Consider the following 25,283-nt stretch of genomic DNA (forward strand, 5'->3'; position numbering starts at 1 on the left):
TGAATAAGGGGAGTGGTGGAGTGGTCTGGGATGCTCTGCCGACCTTGGGTCTCGGCTTCATCACAACCAGGCGCGCCAATAGCAGAGAGAGAAAGAGAGGGAGAGAGAGAGAGACATAGACAGAGAGAGAGAGAGAGAGACATGGATAGATAGATAGATAGATAGATAGATAGATAGAGAGAGAGAGAGAGAGAGGAGAGAGAGAGGAGAGAGAGAGAGAGAGAGGAGAGTTACACTATAATGTCCACTCACAACACCAGTTACTAAACAATCAGCTCATGCGATAACATTGTACGACACTGACCGACCATACTGACGTTCTACAACTAATGGCTAACAGCTCTAGCACATCTTGGATGTGCACTCCAACAGCCTTCCAACTGTGATAGTTTCAAGTTATAGAAATAAAATAAGGAGAGGAAGGTGAGCGCAACCAAGATAAGCACGAGCTGAAAGTCTCAGCTGTGAAGGACGTTGGCGGATGTTCATGCATGTCGCTGACGATACTGACAAGACCATTAGACAATACGGTCAAACCACGATTCAAGGATGCAAAGCAACATTCCACACAACTTGCGTGGATCAAAAGAGTCAAAGATCAAGAAAGGGGGAAGCTATGCGAACAAGAATCATGCAAAACTGAAAAACCTCTTTATGTTATTTCTATAACTTAGAGCCTTCCAAGTTGTAAGGCTGTTGGAGTGCGCATCCAAGATGTGCTAGACCTGCTAGCCAGTTAGTTGTAGAACGTCAGTACCGTCGGTCAGTGTCGTGCAATGTTATCGCATGAGCTGATTGTTTAGTAACTGGTGATGTTAGTGGACATTATAGTGTAGCTTGTAGTTCCTTGGTCCTTTTTACTTTTTATTGCAGCTTTGCTTATTCCCTGAGTGTAACATTACTGTAAACATGCAATCTACAGTGGGCATCCTTGAAGTGTTCGCTACCATTCATTAACAAAAATTTAATGTAGCATGTGGTGCTAATGTTTATGTTCACAGATGAGACATTCCTATCCACCGTACAAGGTGGCTGCGGTGCTGGATGGGTTGAAAACGATGGTATGTGCTATCAGTTCAAAGTGGAGACGGCCGACAAGTCCACGTACAAGGAAGCCGACAAGCAGTGCACCAACACCAATTCACAGCTGCTGACCGTACACAGCGATAACACACACCAGTTCATCACCCACTACATAACACAGAAGAAGAGCAGCTTCGATGGTGCAGTATGGCTGTCTTTGACCAAGGTAGGTTGGAAAAAGATGAAAAAATACTTCCTGACAAATGTTTTTCTCCCTTTCTGTTTGAAGACACATCTATGCACACAATGCAGGAGGGATAGGTAACTAGAGCAACATATGTGGTACTACGGAGTAATTATAGGAAGTGGATGGGTTGGTTCATTTGGTGTATGTTTCAACATATTATTACTGGATTTCCAGCACACCATGCAACAGAAGAAGGAGAACTAACCAGGTCATAACTTTGGTCTCATTCGCTGTATTTTAACATTCAAGGCCCCGCTGAGAAGCTCTTGGCGAGAGCAACGCCAAGATCCCAAGCTCCCGCAATCAGACCCCGCCAATTAGGCATGGTAAACAGCAAAGTCGTCTCCAATCTTGATATGCAAGTATGTTCGCTCCATAAACGTTATTCCGTTCTCCTCCATCGCAGAAGGGTCAAATCCTTTCTAGGCGAAAAAGGAGATCGAAAGCCTGCATAACGGGTTAACTTATCCCTGAAGGTAGCCAGTGCAGGCTAAATTTTATTTTTCAAGGAAACCCTTCGAAAATGGTACCAATCGATTCAGCATGGCATTTTCATTCCTCCTGCAAAGTTTCAGCTGATTTCGAGTCATGACAAGGACGCTATGGCGATTTGAAGATCGAAAAACTTCACTTTTGTTTGTCAAGAAGAAAGACCATGATCGCACACAAATCATACAACCCGTGTGGCACAATGATTTTTGAACGAAGTTAGTTGATCCGCGGACCCCGTGCTTCGCGCATGCATGCATGCATACTGCATGCACGCACACAGTACAGAGTCTTTTTTGAACGCAGATATGTAGTTTTTCGTCTTCTTCGAAATGTCTTCCAAATGCGTGGTGCTGGTGTTGTTCTCAGCTTCGTCAAGGCAGAATGCAGCTGCATGTGATGCTCCTGTGTGTTCATGCATGTTCTCTTTTCGCGTCTCGACATTGTACTTTGTAGCGTCCAGACTCAGCTTGACTGGAGAAGATTGAGGAGACTATGCTTTGATCCACATGGAAAATCGATGAAATTTGGTAATTATCGTCTGGCGCTAAAAAGCGCTGGGGAGCATGGGGCTAAAACTTCGTAGCAGTCATCCCTACCATGACAGGCATCGACTGGTATGTGTTCCATTCTGTTCCCAACCACTACGGGTAGTCTGCGAAGCTTTCTTCTTCGCCTATTCTCGGACAGATCGTACGTCTTCGCACTGTATCTCTCGTCTCCCTCAACGGATCAAAACACGGTTTTCGCCAGGACGAACACAAACCCCCAGATTTCGCGGCGGCAACATCTTCGAGTAGGGAAAAGCTAGCAGCTAACCAGGAATCACCAAAAAACACGTGTAATACTCAGTGTGATTTGCGACAGCTGTCATTGTGCCGTCGCACCATGCATGTACCATGCACGGGAATGGAACACGGATGAGTCGTTTTATTACGACAGCCTGCACTGGCTACTGAAGGCAGATATTGCGTCATTGGATTATTTTGAGCAGGGGTGCATTAAAACACAGTGATGGATTTCTTGACGGGTGGTTTGCTTGTTCGATCTTCTGCTTTTCCTGATGCAACCATAGCTGCAAGGCAATCGTTACAGTGCTTTCCACTGGAAGGATGGCAAGTGTCTCCACTATCAGCAATGGGGTTGCAACGAGCCCAATGACTCTGGGTCTGGCGAGAACTGTGGTGTTATCCGAATTGGTGGCAGCATCACCAAAAGTGGCACGTGGAATGATGAAAGCTGCAGCTGGTCGTTCAACTACATTTGTGAAAAGCCAATGCCAGTCAATACTAGTGAGTCTACACTACACAGTCTTGACTGCAGAGTGATTCATATACTGCCTGGATTTGCCATGCCCGGCTCCAGGATGTTTTTTGTACGTAACTCAGGCCAAGATTGTTCTCCAGTTTTCTAATATTTTTATATTTTTATATTTTATTGAGCCACCATATCCAAAATTTGCCGCCCACCGGCAACAGCGTTACAACTCATAATGTTCAGAGTTCACAACTTAGCGAGGAGACAGAGAGAGAGAGAGACAGAGATAGAGGATGAGGGCTGAGACATGTTTCGCATTTAAAAAAGACATGGCACAGATACGCATTAGGTCGTTGAAAGTCAGTATCACATCCGTCAGTGTTGTGCTAAGTGTTGCACTCTCTGACTCACCGGTATGTTGCTTATATTATTTTGTTAGTGTAGGGTTCCAACAAGGGATAACTTGTAAACTGATGGTCCTTTTCTTTTTCCAATCCATGACAATGTGTTCTTTTTCTTTTAAATACTATCATCGCATTGGGTTGAATTTCTTCTGCTGTCACAGCCGGACTAAACACATCAGTAGTACTACCTCCAACTCTACCTGGGTCTCCATCTTCTACTTGCTCATGTAAGTCAATATTCAGGTTCTCTTTTCCGAAGAATCTCACCACTGAACGTCGCCCCCCCCCCCCCCCAAACCTCTCTATGTAGGCACCATATCTGATCCGGAATCTGTGAAAATCAGGCTTAGGGTGAAAATTTCACAAAAATGACCTTTTTCTATTTTCAGCTTCTACTACGAGCAGGCAGGCATAGTGGGATGGTCTAAGACCATGGTTGAGAAACAGAGGGTACCAGGTTCAAGTCCTGGTTGGAAGCGGAAGGAATTTTCCAGCCGTGCTGCGACCCACAGTTAATTGAGAACTCGTGGCCTGGCACAAGGGTAACATGGATGCAGCTAATGGGATTTCGGTCTTTGACCACTTGGCGGTGGGTCTGATCTACTCACCTCCCACCGTTTAGGGGCTGCATCTGCGCCTTGATCCTAGGGGGTGGTGGCGTTCCCACGGCGGATGCGGAAAACTCGGCTTTCAGCCGAGTCTCACGCGAACCGTGAATTTATTACTGGGCATCGGATGTCAGGAAACAAAATAATACAGGTGTAGGTCGACTCATAATTGTATTAAAGTATCCCAAGCACAGCAGGGTATTGTATAAAAAAAACCAAAAAACATACAGTCGCCTCCTGATATGACGAACACCATTGTGTAGGAGAATTAGTTTTTTATAGCTGACTTTCGTTATAACAGACATGCACTTACACTATTCAAGCAGCAAGTCATGACTGGCAAGCGGCCTATTGTGAGTGAGCTTGGTTTACATGCGGCCCTACAAGAGGGAGAGAGAGAGAGAGAGATTTGGTTCGCTATAACCGAAAACGGTTCGCTATACAGCGCCGATATTGTATGGGTTCAAACGAGGACATGGACAATGGTTCGCTATGTCACATAGTTTGCTATATGTGTGTTCGTTATAAGTGGAGTCGACTGTAAAAAATATTTTTATCACAGGAAGGAAATGACAGAGAGATCCATCAGACTGAAGGAAAGACATTCCTGATTCTTTTTTCGGTCACATGAAAAGGTACTTCAAAAAGAAGTAGGTATGTGGGGGTAGGCTTGTTGTGGCCCTGTGATGCTGAAGGCTGTAGCAGCCATACATGAGCTTTGTTTGCTCCTCACTCAGCACATTTGAGGGCTGAATACATGTGCTTGCATGCTCTCGCGTGACACACCACAAGGAAACCCGACTGGAGTTGAGATGGCACCTCTTGAAGGGCGAATCTAGTGCAACTGTTTAGAAACAAGCAAGAACAAGGCCTTTCAAGCCTTCCCACTGTTCACAGTAAGCACATAGTGTGCTGGTGTTTTTTAAATTTTTTTTACTTGAAACCACGCACCCAATTCGTAAAAGAAGAAAGAAGCAGGAAATGGCAAAACAACAGACTGACAAGACATTGACTGAATGGGGCTGCAAATGCAACGCAGCGGTGGTGATGGGGTGCTGCAGGCTCCGCCGACCAATGGCCTCGGGATCCGTGCATTCTTCACGCATCAGAAAATCGGGAGAAGAAGAGAAACAAAAAAAGATTGAAAAAAATATATAGCGAAAAGTATAGTGTGGAGAGAGAGAGAGAGAGAGTTTGCTGCAGTGTCTGCTTGTTGCTGACTAGCAAGTGAAATCTCAGCACGCCGTTCAATCTCGTGCAGCTAGCTGCCCAGCCAGGAAAGTTGCAAGTGGGGCCTCTTAATCTGCTCACTCCTTCGCCTGACATTCGGCAGCCCTTCATCACCAAGGCATTCAATTCAAAGCAGTTTTCATCCTGTGGTTGCAGCCTTTTTCCTCGTGAACTTTTAAAAACATATGAGCCATGCTGCGCGTTTGGCTTTGCGTGACGCCCAGAAACAGCTAGGGTCCGCGTACTTCAACCTGCTGAATTGATGCCATCCAGGTTCTCCTCGCTATCGCCATATACACTCCAACTGGAGACGACTTCTTCACTATATTCATTCCTCAGTCATGTGTGAGTGCCGGGATGGAATCGGTACGATCGGCTCAAAAACTCTTCCTCGTGACTAGAGGGATTAGCAGGGAAGATTCACCCGGAAGCCCTTTGACTTCCCTACTGAAACCTTTCCTACCATGGTTGCTACTTCTTCAAACAAAGTGAGATTCTCTTTTGTTCCACCTCGCTGCACTCGAGCGCCCACGCGACACAACCTTTTAACAGAACATCATCAAATTCATCATTTTTCTCCAAAAACGATTCTCATCCTAAGCCTGTTTTTTTTTCTCGCAGAAGTTGGACCATCTCTCCCATTACATGGCATTGTACAAATGACGGAATACTAGTCTTGCAGTCTCTCTATTTACACCAGGGTGCCTGGCTTGATTTCCCTATTTGGCTACAAAGTCTACGATTAAAAGAAAGTGATGCACACAGGAATAGTGTAAGGAAAGCACCAAAGGAAAGAGTTGGTAGAATTGATTCCAATTTTATTCTGCAGGCCATCATATCGAAGGTATAAGGGCTGCTGAATGCTAGGTTTCCCCAATCCACGATTTCTTAAACCTAACCCGATAGTTAATAAATATGGTGGTAAAGACACACCTGGCAATATGGCGGTAAAAACACGCCTGCCCACACACGCTCTCTAGGCTGCAAAGTTCTGGCACAGAGCTCTCCTTCTCACCACCACCACCATCAGTTCGCGCCTGGCGCCTGGTCGGTGCATGGCTGGTGGTATCCGGTATAGCAGGCTGGTACATCAAGTAGCGCATGGCACATAGAAGATGACACAGCAACGACATAGCTCGATTGCGACGTACGTTTCGTCCCCGCTGGACTCATCAGGCAATCTTCTTCTTGGATGTCTTCATATCGGAATCTTCATACTTATTATATATATTTTTTATTTTATTTTTACCGCCATATTGCCAGGTGTGTCTTTACCACCATATTTACCAACCATAAGTACAGCTGCAGTGGTGTCTTCAACTTCATTCTCCCGAGTCAAGCTCCGTATGAAGACATCCAAGAAGAAGATTGCCTGATGAGTCCAGCGGGGACGAAACATACGTCGCAATCGAGCTATGTCGTTGCTGTGTCATCTTCTATGTGCCATGCGCTACTTGATGTACCAGCCTGCTATACCGGATACCACCAACCATGCATCGACCAGGCGCCAGGCGCGAACTGATGGTGGTGGTGGTGAGAAGGAGAGCTCTGTGCCAGAACTTTGCAGCCTAGAGAGCGTGTGTGGGCAGGCGTGTTTTTACCGCCATATTGCCAGGTGTGTCTTTACCACCATATTTATCAACCATAAGTACAGCTGCAGTGGTGTCTTCAACTTCATTAACCCGATAGTGTCTGACAAAGTTGATACCCATCTACAAATCAAAAGACGTGTGTCTGCGATTCTTCGTTGATTTGCCCAGACTCTGTTCAGTGTCCAGCTGGTTGGATGAAGTTCGGCGAGAGCTGTTTCTGGGCGACAACCAACACCAAGGTAACCTTTAGCACTGCCGCAAAGGACTGTCAGCGCCGGGGTGGTTCACTAGTTAGCGCAGCTGATGCTACACAACAAACTCTGTTGCGTACGTTCATGGGAAAGTTGAATGTCACCGGCAGCAAGAAGCTGTGGATCGGCTTGAACGACTACGACTACAGCGGCAGTTACATCTGGCCCGACGGCTCGCCGGCCTTTTACCGTTACTGGAACTGCAGCAGGCGTGGCAGTGGCAAGTGCATCTATGCTGACTCCAGCACTGGCCAATGGGGTCGCACGTTGTGCAGCTCGACTTCCAACGACGGCTATGTTTGCCAGTGGTCTACTGCAAAGAAACAATGTAAGTACATTGTGTGCAAGGAAATAGTGAGTTAGTGTGTGCGTCACAGGCCGGTCAAACGAAGTGAGACTGAGTGAATTGGTGGTTCCGATGTGGTGAAAAGGAAACATCCCCTTAAGTTTGCTGGCATGAGGGCCCAGTATAATGTATCTCTATTAACTTTTCACTGTCCAAATTATCTAATGAATACTATGCTATTTAACACCTACATTTGCGTGTACACAGACTTATAATCACGTGTTCCTAAGTTGCGAAACAGGTAACGTCAATTCCACAATGTTGGCAAGTCACTGCCTTATCACTCGGGTCAAGGCCATTCACCCTCCCCTCCATACCCACACACACACACACCCTAATTGTGGCTAGATTTGCACATGTCAGTGTTTTACACGAAAACTACACTAGTGGTCGTACTGGATCGTGCCATGTGCTACGCCCTGGCTAATTTCCAACCTTTAATGTCCACAAAAGACATCTTGACAAGTCACCAGCCTACCAAATAGATGTGTTAATAGTATGTCTTCTTGCCTAAATCTGATAGTGGTTGATTTCTTATGTAAATGATAATCATATAAGGCCACCTAGAATTAATTCGTTGTTTCGGGTCACTTCACTTATCCGTACCAGGGTCGGTCGGTCGGGTTTATTTTTTATTTTACTTTATTTTTTATTTTGGTTACGTCCATGTACATGTACATCGAATAGCTTTTGTCCATCTAGCCAGTCGATCAAATCTGACTGTAGATTCCGTTGTAGTAGGGACAGTCCAGGGCAGTCATTGTCCCATCAGATCCAGGTCCCCTCCAGGGCCAGATCTTGGCCTCGCTGGCAAACGAGTCTGACCAGCGAGCAGCTCTCACCTTGAAAACTTCTGTAAATAGCGACAAGGTGGCGAAGCTGATGCTGTTTCAGGACCGATTGCGGATCCGAGATAGAAGACAACGTCGTCACCAAGCGCTGCATCCTGCCATTTGGCTAGCCATGGCTGCTTCTGAGGTCGATATCTGGACTGCTATTATTAGGGTCGCGTGTGTACAGTCTAGTCTGTACATTTGCATGCACTTTAAAAAAATATTTTGCGGTCGGGTGAAAAAAGACGGTCGGTCGGGTGACCCGAAACAACGAATTAATTCTGGATGGCTTAAATTTTATATTTCGGCGGCATGAACAGGCTATGCTGAATTTGAGATGAATATGAATAAGAGCACAATGGTATTGTTGGGAAGTTGTCTGGCACTACTGCTTCTTATGCTCCATTTTTCTATTGCAATAGTCACACCACAGACATTCGAACAGGGAATTTGTCCATCTGGCTGGTACCAGCTAAATCACCTCTGCTATAATTTCGAGATGAAGAAGAAGGCCTACCATACTGGTGCACTTGCGGCTTGTAGTGCCATTAACGGTACCCTGGTGACTGTGGATAGCTCTGGTGTACAGAGCTACATAAACCATTACTTCTTGCAGGTGAGATGAAACATGCCAATCCTGAAAGTGTCATCTTCTCCGGGAACCAGTCAGTGTTCATCTATGTGCGTGTTGATGTGGTGGCTGTTGGTGTGGGTGCGGGATTGGGTGTGGGATTGGGTGTGGGATTGGATGTTTGGGAGGGGTGGAGGGGGAGGGGGAGGGGGAGTGGGTATGAAGAGTGCAAGAACATGCTATCAAGGAATGATGCCCATACGCATACAATTTCATGACATTGCTTACGCTGCAAGGCCAAAAAGGTATAAGCGATTGGTTTTCTCTCTCTTTACGAAATTCAATCTCTGTGGTGTAAACTGAGGGGAACAATGTGGGAGTTTCAACACATAACAAAACCAGCTAAAAGTTCCAAAGGAAGTGGGCGAGTGGGTGTGACAACTGATTAATTATTTGTTCCAGCAGCAGTTCACAATTTTAATGTCAGACCTTATTGCTAAAAAGAGTCTTGAACTGTGAGGAAGATGGAAATGCAGCTGTGTTTTGATTCTCTGCCAGCTGTGAAAGCAGCCCGAGACCTCCATTATTGGTCTAAGGATGGTCAGTCGTCCTTTTGTAGATGGGATCTCATGAACAGGTTTCAAGAGGGGCAATGCTGTAAACACTTGTCAATGCAACAAAGAGGGCATATCAAAAATAAGAGACACCTACACAAGTGCATATCTTGTAGCAAAGCTGCCATTCAGAAATGAGAGTAGATTTAGCTATGGTTGGTATGAATCATACTTTTCTACAACTGCATTTGGAATTTCGCAATTTTATATTAAAAGCTTGCACAGTGTGTAAATGAAAGCTCTTGCGTGAACGTTGCCCCACTGAAAAAACTAGTGAACAAAGGATCGTATCGAGTACTCGAGCACTCGTTCGTAAGCTAGGGCGGTCGTTACTGATTGTGTTCGACAAGAGATCGCTAGTGGTACATAATCAAATGTATACCTATCCGAATTCAAATAAACATTAAAAAAAACACTGGTATACCCACCAGTATAACATATATGTACCTGCTTGGTCCGCGTCAGCAATATTGTCGCTTATCTTTTAGCTTTGTTGTTATGTCGCCAATGCTCACTTGGCAGCCCATTTCATCCCAATTTTGGTTAGTGAGTTAATTTACTAGTACCTGAAAGGTCTAGCTAGATTTTGAGTGGATTTCGAGAGCCACTGGCGGGGGATTCTGATTGATATCACACCGCATCAAAATAGATTATCTTGTCACACTGCGCAGGCAAGAGCAGCGCGACGCACAAGAAAGTAACCGGCTACTCAGAATAAGTTCCATTTTACAAAACCGCCAAGATCGCACACCTCGGGGATCGCTCGCCACGCTGATATCGCAGTTCTCTCACCTCCAGCTCAACACTCGGAGTATCCAGCGCATCGTGGAGATTTGAAGCACTGTACGCGTCGTCGTCGTTCAAAATAAAATCTTGCAAAGAACGGCGACTGATTTGAACCACACAGGTAGTCTTGCTGCCCACACGAAGTCCCATAGAGAAGGTGCCCGTCACGATCGACTTCCCTTTAGAAAATAGCCAGGCAGCGGAGAGGAAGAGAGATGAGCTTGCGAAAGCGAGAGTCGATCCCGAGCAAACATATTATTTGTCACCAGCGCCGAGAGCAGCGACGAGGAAGACCAAGAAAAGTATGAACCCGTCCTTGCACAATAAATTCCTCATGGCTGGTTGTCATTCTATACCTTACCTTCCACCTTACCAAGTTTTATCACCTCAAGTGCACGCGTTGTTGTCCTAAGTCTAAGTTCAAATTGTCAAAAGATATGTGACAATATCGATGACGCGGACCAAGTAGAAAAGCGCAAATGCCAAGTCAAGCAGCACGGTACTAGTACCTGTAGTGACTCCCATGCAACATAACAGAGAGCTTTTTTGATCGCTTTCAGGAATACTCGTTCGTTCGCAAAAGAGTAATCGTTTGTTCCCTAAGAAAACCCTGCTAGGCATGCATACAATCTCGTGGCCCTACATGGCGAGCACAGTCCCCAAACTTCGAACCACGCAACACAAGGTCAAATCTTTGTGATACGGAAGAGACCTATTTGGAGTGTGCATTCCACATTTAGACAAGAAAACGGATCATGAATGACTAGTGACATGTTAAAATTGGATTTCAAGGGATAAGGTCAGAAAAATGGCTCTACGTCCGAGGTATGACTGAAGAAAAACACTAAATTTCGTTTCCGCTTTAAATGTATGCATGCATTAGCAGCAAACCAGCCTTGATTGTCCTTGTTGTTCTGTTCTGTTCTGTATGCATGCATTATGTACCTACTACAGAAAGAGCCAACATACAACGGCGAAGCCTGGATTGGCGTTCATCAGTCCACACGTCATGCACCATGGTTGTGGGCGGATGGCTCCAACACAAGCTCCTACACCAACTGGGGATGCACAGAACCCAATGATTTCGGCAGGAGCGGAGAAGACTGCGGAACACTTCGCTATGGCGCGAAATTTGACAGCTCTGGACTTTGGAATGATGATTCATGTACCACCAAGGAAGCAAACTACATCTGCCAGCAGCCAGTGCCACAATGTTAGTACATGTACAGTTAGACGTGTAACTAAAGACCACCCGGACTAGCGAACAACCTGGTACTATAGACCGTTTCGCTAGGCACGGACAGTGTCACATTCATATTTAATTGTGCGGTGCAAACCTCTAACTAAGTACCACCTGCCACTAAAGACCGCTTTCTCTGGCCCCAAGGGGTGGTCGTTAGTCACAGGTTTCACTGTATAAGTAAGAGAAATAATCATGATAATGAAGGGAGCCACGTGATTTCACCGTTCCTCTTATCATCAAATTCAAAAGAACGTGCATGCAAGACCCTTGATCACTTTTGCCTCAACTGTCACACAACAAACGTTGTTCGCGTAAGGAGAAACTTATTGTTCGAAGTGACTTGTGATCACCGCTTATTTTATTTTCAGAGTAAACAATACACTTTTTGCAGGGTTGGGAGTAGCGTTGGAGTAGAACTTGATGACAGAGGGGCTTTCCTGCACAGGTGTGAGTTGCACCATGACAGAGTGGAAAAATTTGATCATTTCAAGAAAACCCGAGAGAGATGATGGGCGACATGTCCTCAGTGGTAGAAGAGGTATTCTGTTAACCGCTGGTGTTTAGCATTCTTGCTAATTGAGGACATAGTTTGCTATGAAGTTGATTGTTCGAACTAGGAACACACGCTTCTTGCCGAACTTGACATTTGACTGACTTACGACTGCCATCCGGAGCAAGTGTCAAGTTCGGCAAGAAGCGTGTGTTCCTAGTTGGAACAATCAACTTCATGACTATTACCGCCGAAGTCGCAACTTCTAAGTTCGTATAGTTTGTTATGTTATAAATAAATAATGTAGGTTATGGGTGAGTGCCTGCACCACCATTGTAGTCTTTCTTTGGTGCCCCGCACATGCCCAATTCTGTCCTACTTCAGAATTATGAATAACATGGAGATTTGATTTGGTCGAAAACAGCCCAACAGGTGACACTCCGTGGGCTGAGGATCTATCATATTCTCCTCTGTTGGTTGTTTGAGTATATTTCGCCGTGTATTTGTGATGCTGCAAATGTTGATATTTGTTTGGTAATAGTTAATTTTGATGACAGTGTCATGACGTTTGGCCTAATGACCCTGAGTCGATTGTCACTTCATGTCGTTTCTTCAACAAATGTCCTCTCTGCAGTGACTCCTTGCTTCTACGGTTGGGAGTACAACGCGGCGTCTGATGCGTGTGTAATGATCAACTCCGTGCAAAATCTCACCTTCTCCCAAGCGGAGACAATGTGCAAGACAGCATGGCCCGGTGCAGATCTAGCCTCTATTGAAGATCCGCAGGAGAATGATTTCGTCATCGGCCTCATCAAGGCGTAAGTATTTTTGACAAGTCTTAGATAATTTAAACTCGAATGCTGAGTCAATAGTAAAATGTAAAGAGAAAAAGACCCAGAAGTTACTACCGTATTTTTCCAGTTGTAAGTCGACCTTTTACGACTTAATATAGAAGGAGAAAGGGTGGGGGTCGACTTACAACCGGGACTCGACTTATAACCGGGAACTGTTAGTATCTTACAAAAAATGACCTGCACTGTATGCACGAGTGCATCATGTGTACACATTGTTTGCCAGTTTATTGGCCTTTTTCAAGTATTGGGACGTTATACCCTCCACCAAGGGATGTTTACATGATTTGCTGATGGATTAGTAGCAGGGAGTGGTTAGTAGTTCTTCTTTGGGTGAAAACTTGAAAACGCAGAATTGAGACCTCCGGATACGGGGTCGACCTGTAACCGGGGTCGACTTACAACCGGTAAAATACGGTTTTCCATCATGAGCTTTCCAATTTGAAAGGTTGTTAGTTTGAGCTTCTTAGATGTGTTGGAACTACATGTACAGTCCATTCAGAAAAAGATGGACTTCTAGCTTTTGGCCATAAATAGGTCAAACTTTGAGTTTTTTTAGAATTTTTTTCTGCAATCCCCTATGGAATCCTCTTCCAATTATGTTTCTGAAGTCTATTTGTCCAAAAAGCAAGCCATAACAACAATAGGATATCGGCCAGGTCTTGCCCCAGAAGCATTGAATTGGAAAAAACCATCAAAATCCAGGCCGTTTGACCTAGTCTGCAACAGTGCATTGTTGTGGGGTTCGAACCCCAGTTCAGGTACCCTTTTTAGACTCTTTTTCAAAGATCAAATTTCGCAGCACTGCACTGTGTACAATGAAATCACGAAAAATCGCCAAATACGGGAGCTCGCCAGAGCCAGAGCCCATCTTTTTCTGAATGTACTGTAGGTGTTTGTGAGCCGAATATCTCAATATTCTTTTCAGTTTTGTGGCTAGTTGTCTCACTATCTGATAGTATTATTATCTCATTGCCTTGGTGGACTGTTGGTTACAACTGATAACTTATAGATCCTTTTCTCTTTTCTTAAGTTACTTCGAAGTACAAACAAAATTGTAATTAATTTTTCTGCCGCATACACACATCTTTCCTGGGTCCCAGCTGGGAACAGCTGGGAGCAGCTGGGAACAATCCTTCTTGATTATGCCAAAAACGGGATTCAGCTCACGAAAGCGAGTTTTCAGGCACCGACTCGGCACGTCACATCAAAGCCAACGTCAATAGCCTGATTATAGTGTACATGTATGCAGGACATCTTCTGGATTTGCCGTTCGTTATGGCTAGGGCTGAGTCCGGTAGCATTTTCTTCGGGTATTGGATCCGGGTGGTTTTCCACGGGTAGCATGAGTACCCGATCGGGTAATGTTTCCATGGTAAGACCACAATTGGCACACACCGGCCCCTCCCCTTACATACTGGGTAGACATGCATGAGTTATTTGTACACGTGCACTGTAGACCTCTCTCTCTAGGGACCGGCGGATTCTGCTCGAAAAGGTGGCAGATTCTGCTCGAACAGCAGTAAAATTGGCCGAACCATACAAACCTTATGGCGGACAATTCCTCAAATTCTGCTCCATTTCTTTATCCACATACCAAACATGCATGAAACTTACCAGAAAAAGTACCGGATTCTGCCAATTTTTCTGCCGGCAGAATCCGCCCGACCCTATCTCTCTCTACTCTTTCTACATGATGTCATCTGCGACTTCGGGTTTTCGGGTACGATTCGGTACCCGTCTACCCGAGGTCCTCACGGGTAGCACGGGTACCCGACTACCCGTGCACACCACTAGTTACGACCCACCAAAATGACAATGATACAGACTTTTGGCGGCGTATAAATATATGACCTCGGTCAACTGTCTTCTTGTAAACACCAACCTACTTTTTTTCCATCGAACAGACGCTCGGGTTGAAAGTCTGTACGCTAGACAAAATTGGTGGGTGTTTACATGAAGACAGCTGACTCAGGTCAAGTGCTGATCTGCTGCCAAAAGTCCACTTTTAAAGTCCCGTATGGTCATGTGAATACTGCTGTGCGAAATTTGACTGTGCAGAGGGGTTCAAACCTGGCGCGCGATATGCACAGAAGTAAGGTCGTACGATTTGTTGATTTTCAACCCTCACCCCAAGGGGAGGATTGAAATCAACATGGGGAGAAATTTCAGTCTGGGTCATGCGCAATGCGTCATGTAAGCACGCCAGTCAATCTCATACATTCAAACAGTAAGCACTTGGGCATTTGTGCGCTGAAGGCCAGTATATAACCAGGCAGCAAACGTACAGCTCTAGCTTTCCTGTGATACTGTTTGTTCTGAAATTCTGTTGTGTTTCTTTGCATTATTCAACCTACATGTTTAGCAAGAAGCTGCCGACCAACTCTAAGCTGTGGATAGGCCTGACAGACACGGACAAGGATAACTACTACACTTGGCAGGACGGACAGCGCAATCAGTTCAGCAACTTTGACTGCAACATATATTGGGGGACCGGCCGCCAACCGTGTGTCTACGCCAACGAGATGGGTGTCTGGACCCCGCAGGATTGCAGCTCGAAAACCACCGGATTCATCTGCAAATACAGTGTTCCCAAGGCGGGTGAGTTTGTCTACCATTTGAGTAGCCCATGGGGAATTGGTCCCTATTTCCAAGAAAATACATGTGCTTGGAGTATACCACAATCGGAAAACATTTTTAAATTGATTATTGATTGATTTTTTTTTTGATTGATTTTTATTTCACGGATCCTCCAGAGGCAAATAGATGCCTATCGAAGGGAGTCTCCTAAGTAAGTATGGAAAATGAGAAAGTATGTTCGTAAGGGAGAAGAGGTAGAAGATACATTAGAATATAGAGTACAGAAGAAGTAAATTCAGTACTTCGGGTAGTACATTGCATGCTAATCATAATGAGAATTAGAAAAGCAGCATTGCGGACTACTATAACTGACATATACACAAACTATTGAAACTATCATAGATGTGGTTAGCCTAGACACAAAAGTCAGGAATACCTTTCAAAGAAAACATAGATTGCGAATGATACCGACGAACAGCAATACTAAATTTCGCTGTTGTAGAGAGTGAACGAATATCTTCAGGAAGTTTATTCCAGGCAACACTCAAAGAAAAAAGGGTTGATTTACGAAAGAAGGTGCCGGCTTTAGGAAGAATTATGGATGAAGGGTGACGACTGCTTTGGGAAGAGGGTAGCTGGAAGTGAGACAACAAGGAGGGGTATTGGGAGAATACATGGTGGAAATAGACAAGGCCAAGAATCTGCCGTCGCCATGCTAAAGATTCCCAAGAGGACAGAACATTGAGGTCTTCTTTGGAAGTCGTCCAGTCAGGCCGACGCTTGAGTTTACTATTTAGGTATGCTCTAGCAGCAGTAGCCTGCAGTTTATCAAGGGTTGTGGACATGGTGGCTGAAACGGAAAACATCCAAACGGGAACAGCATATTCAAGGAGGGGACGAACATAACATTTATACAAAAGATTCACAGCAGGAAAAGGAAGGAAGTTGGACATGTGGTTTAAAAGAAAAACCCGACCTCGAAATTTGCTGGTAATGTGTTGAATATGGGGGGACAGATTGAGTGAAGGAGTGAGGATGATGCCCAGATGGCGGTGGGAAGAGGGCTGGGTCAGTAACGTAGATATTTATCACTCTTCTATATCGACCTCCACTAATTCTTGTGATCCTTGACTGGTCCTATATTACCCATATTGCCGGAATATCGACCGCTTGTCACGGCTGTTCACGTTCAGGCACTTATAAATATGGCGTCATTCGGTGCGATTTATGTAACATTGTGCGAATAGTACAAATACGTGATGAGTTTGCGTTTTTGGAAGAAACTCATGTCGATCCTCGCGTGGTTCCACGATTTGGGACGCGAAACCAAGAGAAAAGTTTTGAAAGCGCTCGAGCGAGATACTCGACTTTTCGGCAATTTGAGAGAGAAAGAGGGTGGAAAGGCGTCCTGGCCTGCCCAGTTAGCGGTCTTTCCGCTTCAAACTTGCTCGAACTACTACTGGCAGACTGGAGATTGATCTCGCCAGTGATTGCCAGCCTCTGCTCGGCGTGCTCGTGTGTACAACATTCAAGTTACACATTTCGTAATCGTTCAAGGCACAATAGGGTAGATATCACAATTTCAAGCTCACTTGGCCGGCAGCTGTCTTCTTATACAATATCCCACATGCCGACTAAGCAATTTACAGCAGGAAACAGCCTTCCACACTCAACAGCAACTAAAGGGCCACACCATTTGTCTTCCAAATCAAGAGAAAACCGGCTCCGGACTCGTCGTGCGTATTTGGAAGTTCACGCGCGTATTCTAATGACACTTGGGGAAGACAACCAGAGGGTAGTCCTCTACCTGGGAAAATATCGATCTAAGCTGGGAAAAAATCGGGAAGGGCTTCTCGGAGCCGAATTTGTCAGCGACGACACAAGGAGTATTCCAGAACGAAGCCAAAGTCGCACGATACAGAACAAATGTTTCTTGAAGGAAAGGCAGTCATGTGAGGTACGAGCGGAAAGCTTGAAACAAGACGCAGATGATCAGCATGTTCCTCGGGCTGTCCGGGCTGACTAGTCTCCAAAATCCAGGGGAAACCATGGCCTACTCGTGTTCTGACGATTTGAAAATTCAAATTTTCTTGCCATTGAAGCCCAATCGAGACTTTCGGCGGCCATATTGTTAAGTGGCGTGAAATCGCACAAAAAAACAGCCGTGTTGTATCGACCGCTTGTGTCGACCACTTAGGCATTGTAATATTTCGACTTAGGAGGGACTTAGAAATTTTCTCTCCACTTCAAAAAGAAAATTGAAAGAAGGAAGACAAAGGAAGAGAACAAACAGGATTCGAACCCACAACAGTGTGAATCTCAAGCAACCCTGTATACCACCCAGCCACTGTGCTGCAGATGCTGAACTCTGTTGTTCTTACAGTCTTGTACCCAAAATAGGAAACATCCTATGTACACTATAGAACAAATGCTATACTAAAAGGTGAAAATAGCTCCTAAAGGTTCAAATTTTGGGGTTATGGCAAAGGAATCGTGATAAAATATTGACCTCGACTTCGGTCTATGGGTTGGTACACAGATCGCCGGTACGCGCCGGGAGTCACCGGCGGTGGGCTTCTTGCAATCCTGGCGCATTGCGATTGTGTGAACCAGTGCAGTCGTAACAAAATCATACGGTAAAATATCGCAAGGGACCGCCGGCAAAGTTGGACAGTGCCCAACTCTTGAAATCTGCCCCGGCGCCGATCCCGTACAATTTTGACCAAAAGTCGTTTGTGAACCGTTCGCGCCGGTGATCGCCAGCTGCCGGGAGCCAGACTTTGTCAAAATTTCAAACCAATACTTGTCCTAAAGTTTCCTAAATTGAAGCTAGAGAGGAGGTCCGTTCACCATTCTTGTAGTCGCTTCAAGGTGTCAAATAAGTCAGCATACCAGCCCGTCCTTCTCGGATGATCTGCTTGACCAGTGTGCAACTTACGAGACAAATGCAATTGAAACAAAAAAAAAATATGATGGATACATTGGCAAGTTCTTGTGACTTTATCAACGTTTGCAATCATAATTTCGACACAACCGCTTACTAGACTGCAACAAAATGTGTAGAAGCAGTTTCATTATCTCCAGTAAAAGGTAGCACCGAGTGGCCATCACTGAAAGACCTTCAACTACTGAAGAAACAACGAATTCTAGCTTCAATTGGCAAACCTGTCGTAGCATTTGGGCACATTCTGTACTACTTTGTAGTAGATTTGTTACTCGAACCGTATACGCAATGGATCGGGAGCTGGCTCACCGCCGGTGTCTTGTGATGCCTTGCGGCACCGATTTTGCTTATGTGAACCAACCCTGTATGGGAAATATAGACCTGGTCTTGGTCATTATCCTATACATAATGGCAAATGCACGTTCCACTTCGCTGTGACCTACTGTAGTAAACATGGAGAACATTTGGCACACTGTAGCATCTCACATCAGATCCACCCAATTCTTTTCACTGGAGCACAATTATCATGTTGAAGGGATTGTCAAACCGCCTTCTGCCCTTGCTAAGTGTCCACGTCACCAACTCGTGTTTGTGGCGCGGTGATGGGCTCAGCGTGATGAAGCGCCTGGGCCATAGTGCACAATGTCATAATTATTGCATCGCACTGGCACACGGACTTCCAGCAGCAGGGGTAGTACATTCCTGTGGGCTATCATCCACCATGCAAAGCTCCAGAAACCAGTATGACATGTAGAGCAGCAAGGACAACTACATGTTTAGACAGTCTGAGAAGAGAATGATACAGACAGTCAAGTTCTTGTAATACCAAATATTCTGGTCCCGGAACAACTGGAATTTCACTATTGGGAAGGTTCTGGGCAAATCTCTGCATTAGTCCTGGAGATATTTAGCAAATCCAGATCTCTCTGTCGGAAACACGGCATACCAGCCCAGCCCGTCTTTGACATACACCGATGACAGAAAGTGCTTCCATACTAGAACAAAGGAGGTGATCTATCTCTATGCTCAGCAAAATAGGAGTTTCACTCTACACCTGCCTACTCCGCTTAGAGCTTGTTTATTGGTCTTGCTCTACTTCTCTTTCTTTCCTAGATGAGACAAATGTTTACAGACTAGACCAGGGTAATTGCACAACGGGTTTCTACGAGTTCCGCGGGCTATGCTGGTTTTTCCAAGACAAGAACGTAAGCGACTTTGACACATCCCAGGCAGACTGTCTGTCTAAGGGAGGCAACTTGGCTTCGATTCGTGACTCGTACGATTCCAGTTTCATTGTACGATATCAAGCAAAAATGGTTCCTCTCAACCATTTTAACAGGGTAAGTATAAACCCAGCCACGTACACAGCAGATGTTTACATCTGCATTTGGTCTTTTAAATGGTTACCTAGACACTTCCAGCAATATCGTTGGATATAATCTTCTTTTTAACCCTAGAAGTACCGGAGGCATCATAATAATTATGATGCATTTGCGAATTTCAAAATGGGATTGCTTGTATATGGGGGCTTAGAATCTGTCCAAATTTTGTGACTTTTATTTATTTTGTATTTTGTTAATGGCAGTGGGTTGCGTTTTAAATTTAGTACAGTTCCGAAATGCCAGGGGGTGCTACCTAGAGGTACCGCGTGGCATCATATGACTCCACATACCATAGGCATCAATAAAAGGGCGAATTTGGCTTAGAACCACACGTGAATAACGTGAAGAGGAATACATTTGGGAGCAAGGAGACTGGGGACCATGAAGGTGGTGATTTGTACAAATGGACATGCAAATATGCACATTTCACGTGTCCTTTTGGTCAATATCGTAATCCCGAATCCTGCCGGATCAGAAAAATTGGTTTGTCCTAAGTTTGGAAAGTGATTCACTATGTCATCTGCAGCATAGCACGATATGAAGTGCCAGGGCAGTTATAATATTCTAGGAACGGCCTTTGAGTTTACGTTGGTCTGGCGGAAGCCATGTTCAGTAGGCGCAGTGTCGCTGGCGATAAAGCATTTCATTTGATTTTGAATTTTGTTGGGCAGGAGGTTGGGAGTGAATGCGAGAGAGTGCCTGGGGCATTGTGCTCGAGCAATTAGAAGTGACCGAACACAGAGACACATAGTTGTATGCTCCAGATGAAGATGAGTGAATACTATTTGCTCCGGCTTCTCGATCAGTACAATACGGGACCGGAGTCGAAAGAGCAAGCGGATAATGGTGGTGATAACGCTATGGAGCCATACACATTACAGAACATCAATCCCCAAATGTCGTGCAGGATTTCCTTCATGAAGCTGGGTTCTCTGGCAAAGTTGGTAGGTAGTGGAAAATACGTTGCTCCAAGCAAGCGCGAACGCGAGCAACCGGTTGTTGCTTCCGAAGTATGCAGGCTTTTCCGAATTATTCACAATTTTGAAGATGGGGCAGATGCATTATTTGCATTTATTGACCACAATATGATCCATGTCATGATGAAGTGCACAAGGTAGGAGGAAAAACAAAAAAATTGGAGAGGACTCCATTTTGAGTGAAGGCAATATCATGGCATTGGTTTCGCAAATTTACGCAAGAGGCGTCCTCTGTATCCGCACTAATCTGCGGATGGCCCTGTGCCTGGATAGGAATGGACGCCATATAATCAAGTAAATTCCCTAAAAATAGTTTCCAGGAACTACTCTGCTACTTGAGATTTGATCACGAAGATGGTCTCCGCACATGACGTCGAACGAAAATTATTCATTTGCTATGAGTCGCGACACCACGTCCTCCTTTCGCTCATAAATGTATTTATCACAGCAGTCAAAGAATGACCAACCTGGCTGAGAAAAATCCAGCAAGTTGGCCCAGCAGCAGCCATTTCCGGGGTAATGGACCGAAATGTAGAGTTTGCAGAATGAGCATGGCAAGCAAATGCTCTTTTATTTTCCCTAAACTGACGAGAGGTCGCCCTTTCGCTGCGCGCACTGCCAGCTGCTGGTCTCCAAGATAGTGCACCTGTCATTGGGTCTTCCTTTTAAAAGGTACCTTTTACCCCAAGGACTTCTGTTTCTACCCATATTGCCGATAATAATTCCAAGCAGGTATGTTTAAGTCCAGTGAAGTCATATTTAAGGGAACGTGTCTAACAGAACCAGAAAAGCTGGGCTGGGCCATCTCTAAGATTTCAGTCAAATGTTGCACGTAGGTTTCCTTTGAGGTCCACCGTGCCTGCAGGCTACAACGTTCACACTAAGGTTCAACGGGAGTGACCAGGACAGTGCCCAAACAGGCTGAAAGTCGTAACCTGCAGGCATGGTGACCAGGTGACTTGTGTACGAATGAACACGTGATTGCTTATTCAACCTCGTTCGATTGGAAATAAAGGCCGAACACTACATCATAGCCTTCTCGGAACAAAACCAGTTCACTCAGCATCCAAAAGCCTACAACCTATGGACCAATCTCAGTCATTCGTGCTTTTCTACGATCGAAATTGCGCTTTTAGAGACATTTTGCAAACAAATCTCCATCTACTTCGAGTAGTAGGGTGCAGCCACCAAATCTCGGTGGAAATGGCGAGTTCGATTGGAAGGTTCGTAAGTTATATGATAACATATGACTTAGAACTTTAGTTATGTTACATGATAACATAACCTCTTATGTCTTCATATAACTTAGAACCTGCCAAGTTGGAAGGCGGTCGGAGTGCACACCCAAGGTGTGCTAGAGCTGTTAGCCAGTTAGTTGTAGAACATCGATCAATGTCGTGCAATTTTATCGCCGGAGCTGATTGTTTGGTGCCAAGGCTTATGACCAAATTTTGAGGTTTTGAGCTAACAAGAAATTGTGGTAGGTGGCCCCTACACCTCTCAGATGAAGATCCGGCAATAAATGATAGTTGTCGTTGTGGTTTTTGTGTGTGGTCTCCAGCCACGAATGATGCATGTTCAAACGTGAAAATGATGAGGTCTACTCCATTTCATTCAAGTTCTGAAAACCACTTCTCACGTGCACTGCACCATATTATTATTTTCGCCGTCCTTTTCTTGTTATGTTGCACCGTTGTTCAGCATGTGGAACTTCATGGGTTTGCTGATAAGTTTGAACGCATCAGTGAATTATTCGATTTTTCGTATGCTGTTGCAGTGTATGTTGCAGCAATTGTGGCATGTTTTTTTGCAACAAAGTTGATTTCTTTAAAAGAAAGAATATTCCCCACTTTGCATTTTTCGCACCCTTCAGGTCACCATTGGCTACAAGAAGACCTCGAACCTGTTTGGCCAGTTCTACTGGCAAGACGAATCCTGCCCAAATTACAACAGCTGGGGCTGTGGCGAGCCAGACAATTTTGGTACGAGTGGTGAACCTTGCGCCCTGTATCAGTTCGGCGGTGAAACAGGTGTGGTCAGCTTCACTGGGAAGTGGAGTGATTACGACTGCAAGGGAAAAATAAACTACATTTGCCAAGTGCCTCTGGCCAACCTTACCACACCATCTACTCTCTGTGCAGGTTAGCACTACGTGTCCATGTGTGTGTTGGGGGGGGGGGGGGGGGCGTGGGGGCGTGTGTGTGTGGGGGGCATGTGTGTGGGGGGGGGGCGTGTGTGTGGGGGGGAGCGGGCGTGTGTGTGTGTGTGGGGGGGGGGGTGTGGGGGGGGGGGGGGCGTGTGTGTGTGTGGGGGGGGGGGGGGGTGGGGAGGGGGGGGGGGTGTCCCGCGCCATCTATTCTCTGTGCAGGTTAGCACTACTTGTCCACACGTGTGTGTTTCTCGGAGGGCCAAGAAATGAGGAGCAGTCTTTGCACCCTGAACATGGATGAACTATCATTTTGTGCTGGAATCTTGATACTGTAGGGAAATCTCTCGAGGGGTCGGCATAATAAAGTTTAATGAAAGTTGGAAAGGTTTCTGTTAATGGGGTCCAATGAAATGGGGGTGGGGGTATATGCACTGTCTGCTCCAGAGCCGGGGCAGCCGGGTCAGTGACCCGGTTGGGGTACTTGGACCTGTTCGGAAAAAAGAACACCGGGTCACCTGTGACCCGGTTTGTAATTCAATATACATCAGGTAGCCCTGAAATACTTACAACCCCCGGATGTACATGCAGTAACCCCAACTGAAAAGACCCAGCACTGATTCGGTTGCGTTGGTGTTGCCAGGTACACGTGTACCCGTTCGGGTTGAAATCCCAGAACAGACACTGACATGATGGAGACTGATCCGATCCACAGAATGTACAACATGGTTTCACTGCTTTTAAATTTATCCGGTTAGTACATCTTAAGGCCATAGACAACTACTTAAAGCCAGGAAATGAGAAAATGTTGGGGCAGGCTCAATAATCTCCTGCTTTAAAGTTGTATAAGTCATTTATTTGAACTAGGGGTCAAACGGGTGTACCTTTAACTAACGACCGGGTAATTTTCTTAACGGGCGGGTTAACGGGTTACCTTTAGCAGCCATGTTTAATTTTTGGGCAATTTTCACATGAATCAAGATTTAAAATTAATCTGTTCTCGGGTTGCATTTTGATATCACATTGTGATTTGCAAATCAATTGGTGTCTGATAGTCGCAGGAGTAGATCTACTAGGTGCGAAAATGCAACAACAATGCAGACATCCAGCGTGGAGTTGTAAATAATTGACTCCCGCCTGGAATACACGATCCCAGCAGTGTTGCTCCGTACCGACTGGTTCATCAAAATCCAAACGGGTACCCTTTTACTAACGGTACCTGAGATTAACGGTCAGATACCCGGGTTACCGGTACACCCCTTTGATCCTTAATTATGTCATCAATATAAACTGCATACGGACTTATTCACTCAATGGATAAGCCGTTGATTTTTCATTGATTATGGCTTTTGTGTTTCTTCTAGTGTGTTTCTGTCTTCTGCTGGTTTTGGTCCGAAAAGGTTGTGATGCAGTATTCCTCCTTTATTCCCAATCGAACATGGTTGAACAAGCGGTCACGTGCTCCTGCGTACACCAGTCACCTGGTCACCGTGCCTGCTGGGTACAACTTACTAGCCTGTTTGACCTTTTTTGGGTGCAGTCCTGTCACTCGAGTTGAACTCGAGTTGAACCTTGGTGTGAAAGTTGTCGCCTGCTGGCATGGTGACCAGGTGATTTGGGCACCCAGGAGCACGTGACCGCTTGTTCAAAGTTGTTTGATTGGGAATAAAGGAGGAACGCTGCATCGCAGCCTTTTCGGACCAAAACCAGTCGACTCAGCGTCCAAAAGACTACAACATATGGCCCAGAATCTGCGAAAACCAGGCTTAGGGTGAAATTTCACAAAAATGACTTTTTCCCATTTTCAGCTTCTACTGGGCATGGGCGGTCAGGAAACAAAATATTACAGGTGTGGGTCGACTCATAGTGGTATTAAAAGTATCTCAAACACACCAGGGTATTGTGTTAAAAAATCCAAAAAAAAACACAAAATTGTTATCACAGGAAACAAATGAAGAGAGATCCACCAGACTGAAGGAAGAGACATGGATGATTCTTGTTTAGGTGACATGACAAGGTAGGCATGTGGGGGCAGGCTTGTTGTGGCCCCTTGGTGCTGCAGCCTGTAGTGACCATGCACAGTTCTACATGAATTTTGTTTGCTTCTCACTCAGCACATTCTGGGGCTGAATACATGTATGTTGTGTTTGAAGTATGATGCACTGGCACACTCTGGCGCTATACCACAAGGAAACCCGACTCCAGTTGAGATGGCACCTTTTGAAGGGTGAATCTAGTACAACTGTTCAGAATCAAGCAAGAACACAGCCTTTCAAACTGTTCCACTATTTATAGTAAGCGCATAGTGTGCTGGCGTGCTGCAGTATCTGCTTGGTGCTGACCAGCAAATATCAGCACGCCTACAGTCCCTTGCAGCTAGCTGTCCAGCGAGGAAAGTCTCGAGTGGGGGCCTCTCGAT

The 25,283-nt window shown here is 45.4% G+C and overlaps 1 protein-coding gene across 1 annotated transcript in view; it reads left to right on the top strand.

Moving 5' to 3' along the window:
* LOC135819555 (uncharacterized) overlaps positions 1-25,283 on the top strand; it is a 101,776-nt gene that overhangs the window by 37,207 nt on the left and 39,286 nt on the right. The window contains exons 21-30 of the mRNA XM_065332784.1: positions 1,002-1,249; positions 2,835-3,051; positions 3,582-3,647; positions 7,019-7,429; positions 8,703-8,896; positions 11,206-11,464; positions 12,619-12,802; positions 15,201-15,436; positions 19,473-19,699; positions 22,592-22,859. Coding sequence (XP_065188856.1) covers positions 1,002-1,249; positions 2,835-3,051; positions 3,582-3,647; positions 7,019-7,429; positions 8,703-8,896; positions 11,206-11,464; positions 12,619-12,802; positions 15,201-15,436; positions 19,473-19,699; positions 22,592-22,859 — 2,310 coding nt within the window. The remainder of the gene's footprint in view (positions 1-1,001; positions 1,250-2,834; positions 3,052-3,581; positions 3,648-7,018; positions 7,430-8,702; positions 8,897-11,205; positions 11,465-12,618; positions 12,803-15,200; positions 15,437-19,472; positions 19,700-22,591; positions 22,860-25,283) is intronic.

This window comes from Sycon ciliatum, chromosome 6 (assembly GCF_964019385.1).
Source record: "Sycon ciliatum chromosome 6, ocSycCili1.1, whole genome shotgun sequence".
In the NCBI taxonomy this organism is placed as follows: domain Eukaryota; kingdom Metazoa; phylum Porifera; class Calcarea; order Leucosolenida; family Sycettidae; genus Sycon; species Sycon ciliatum.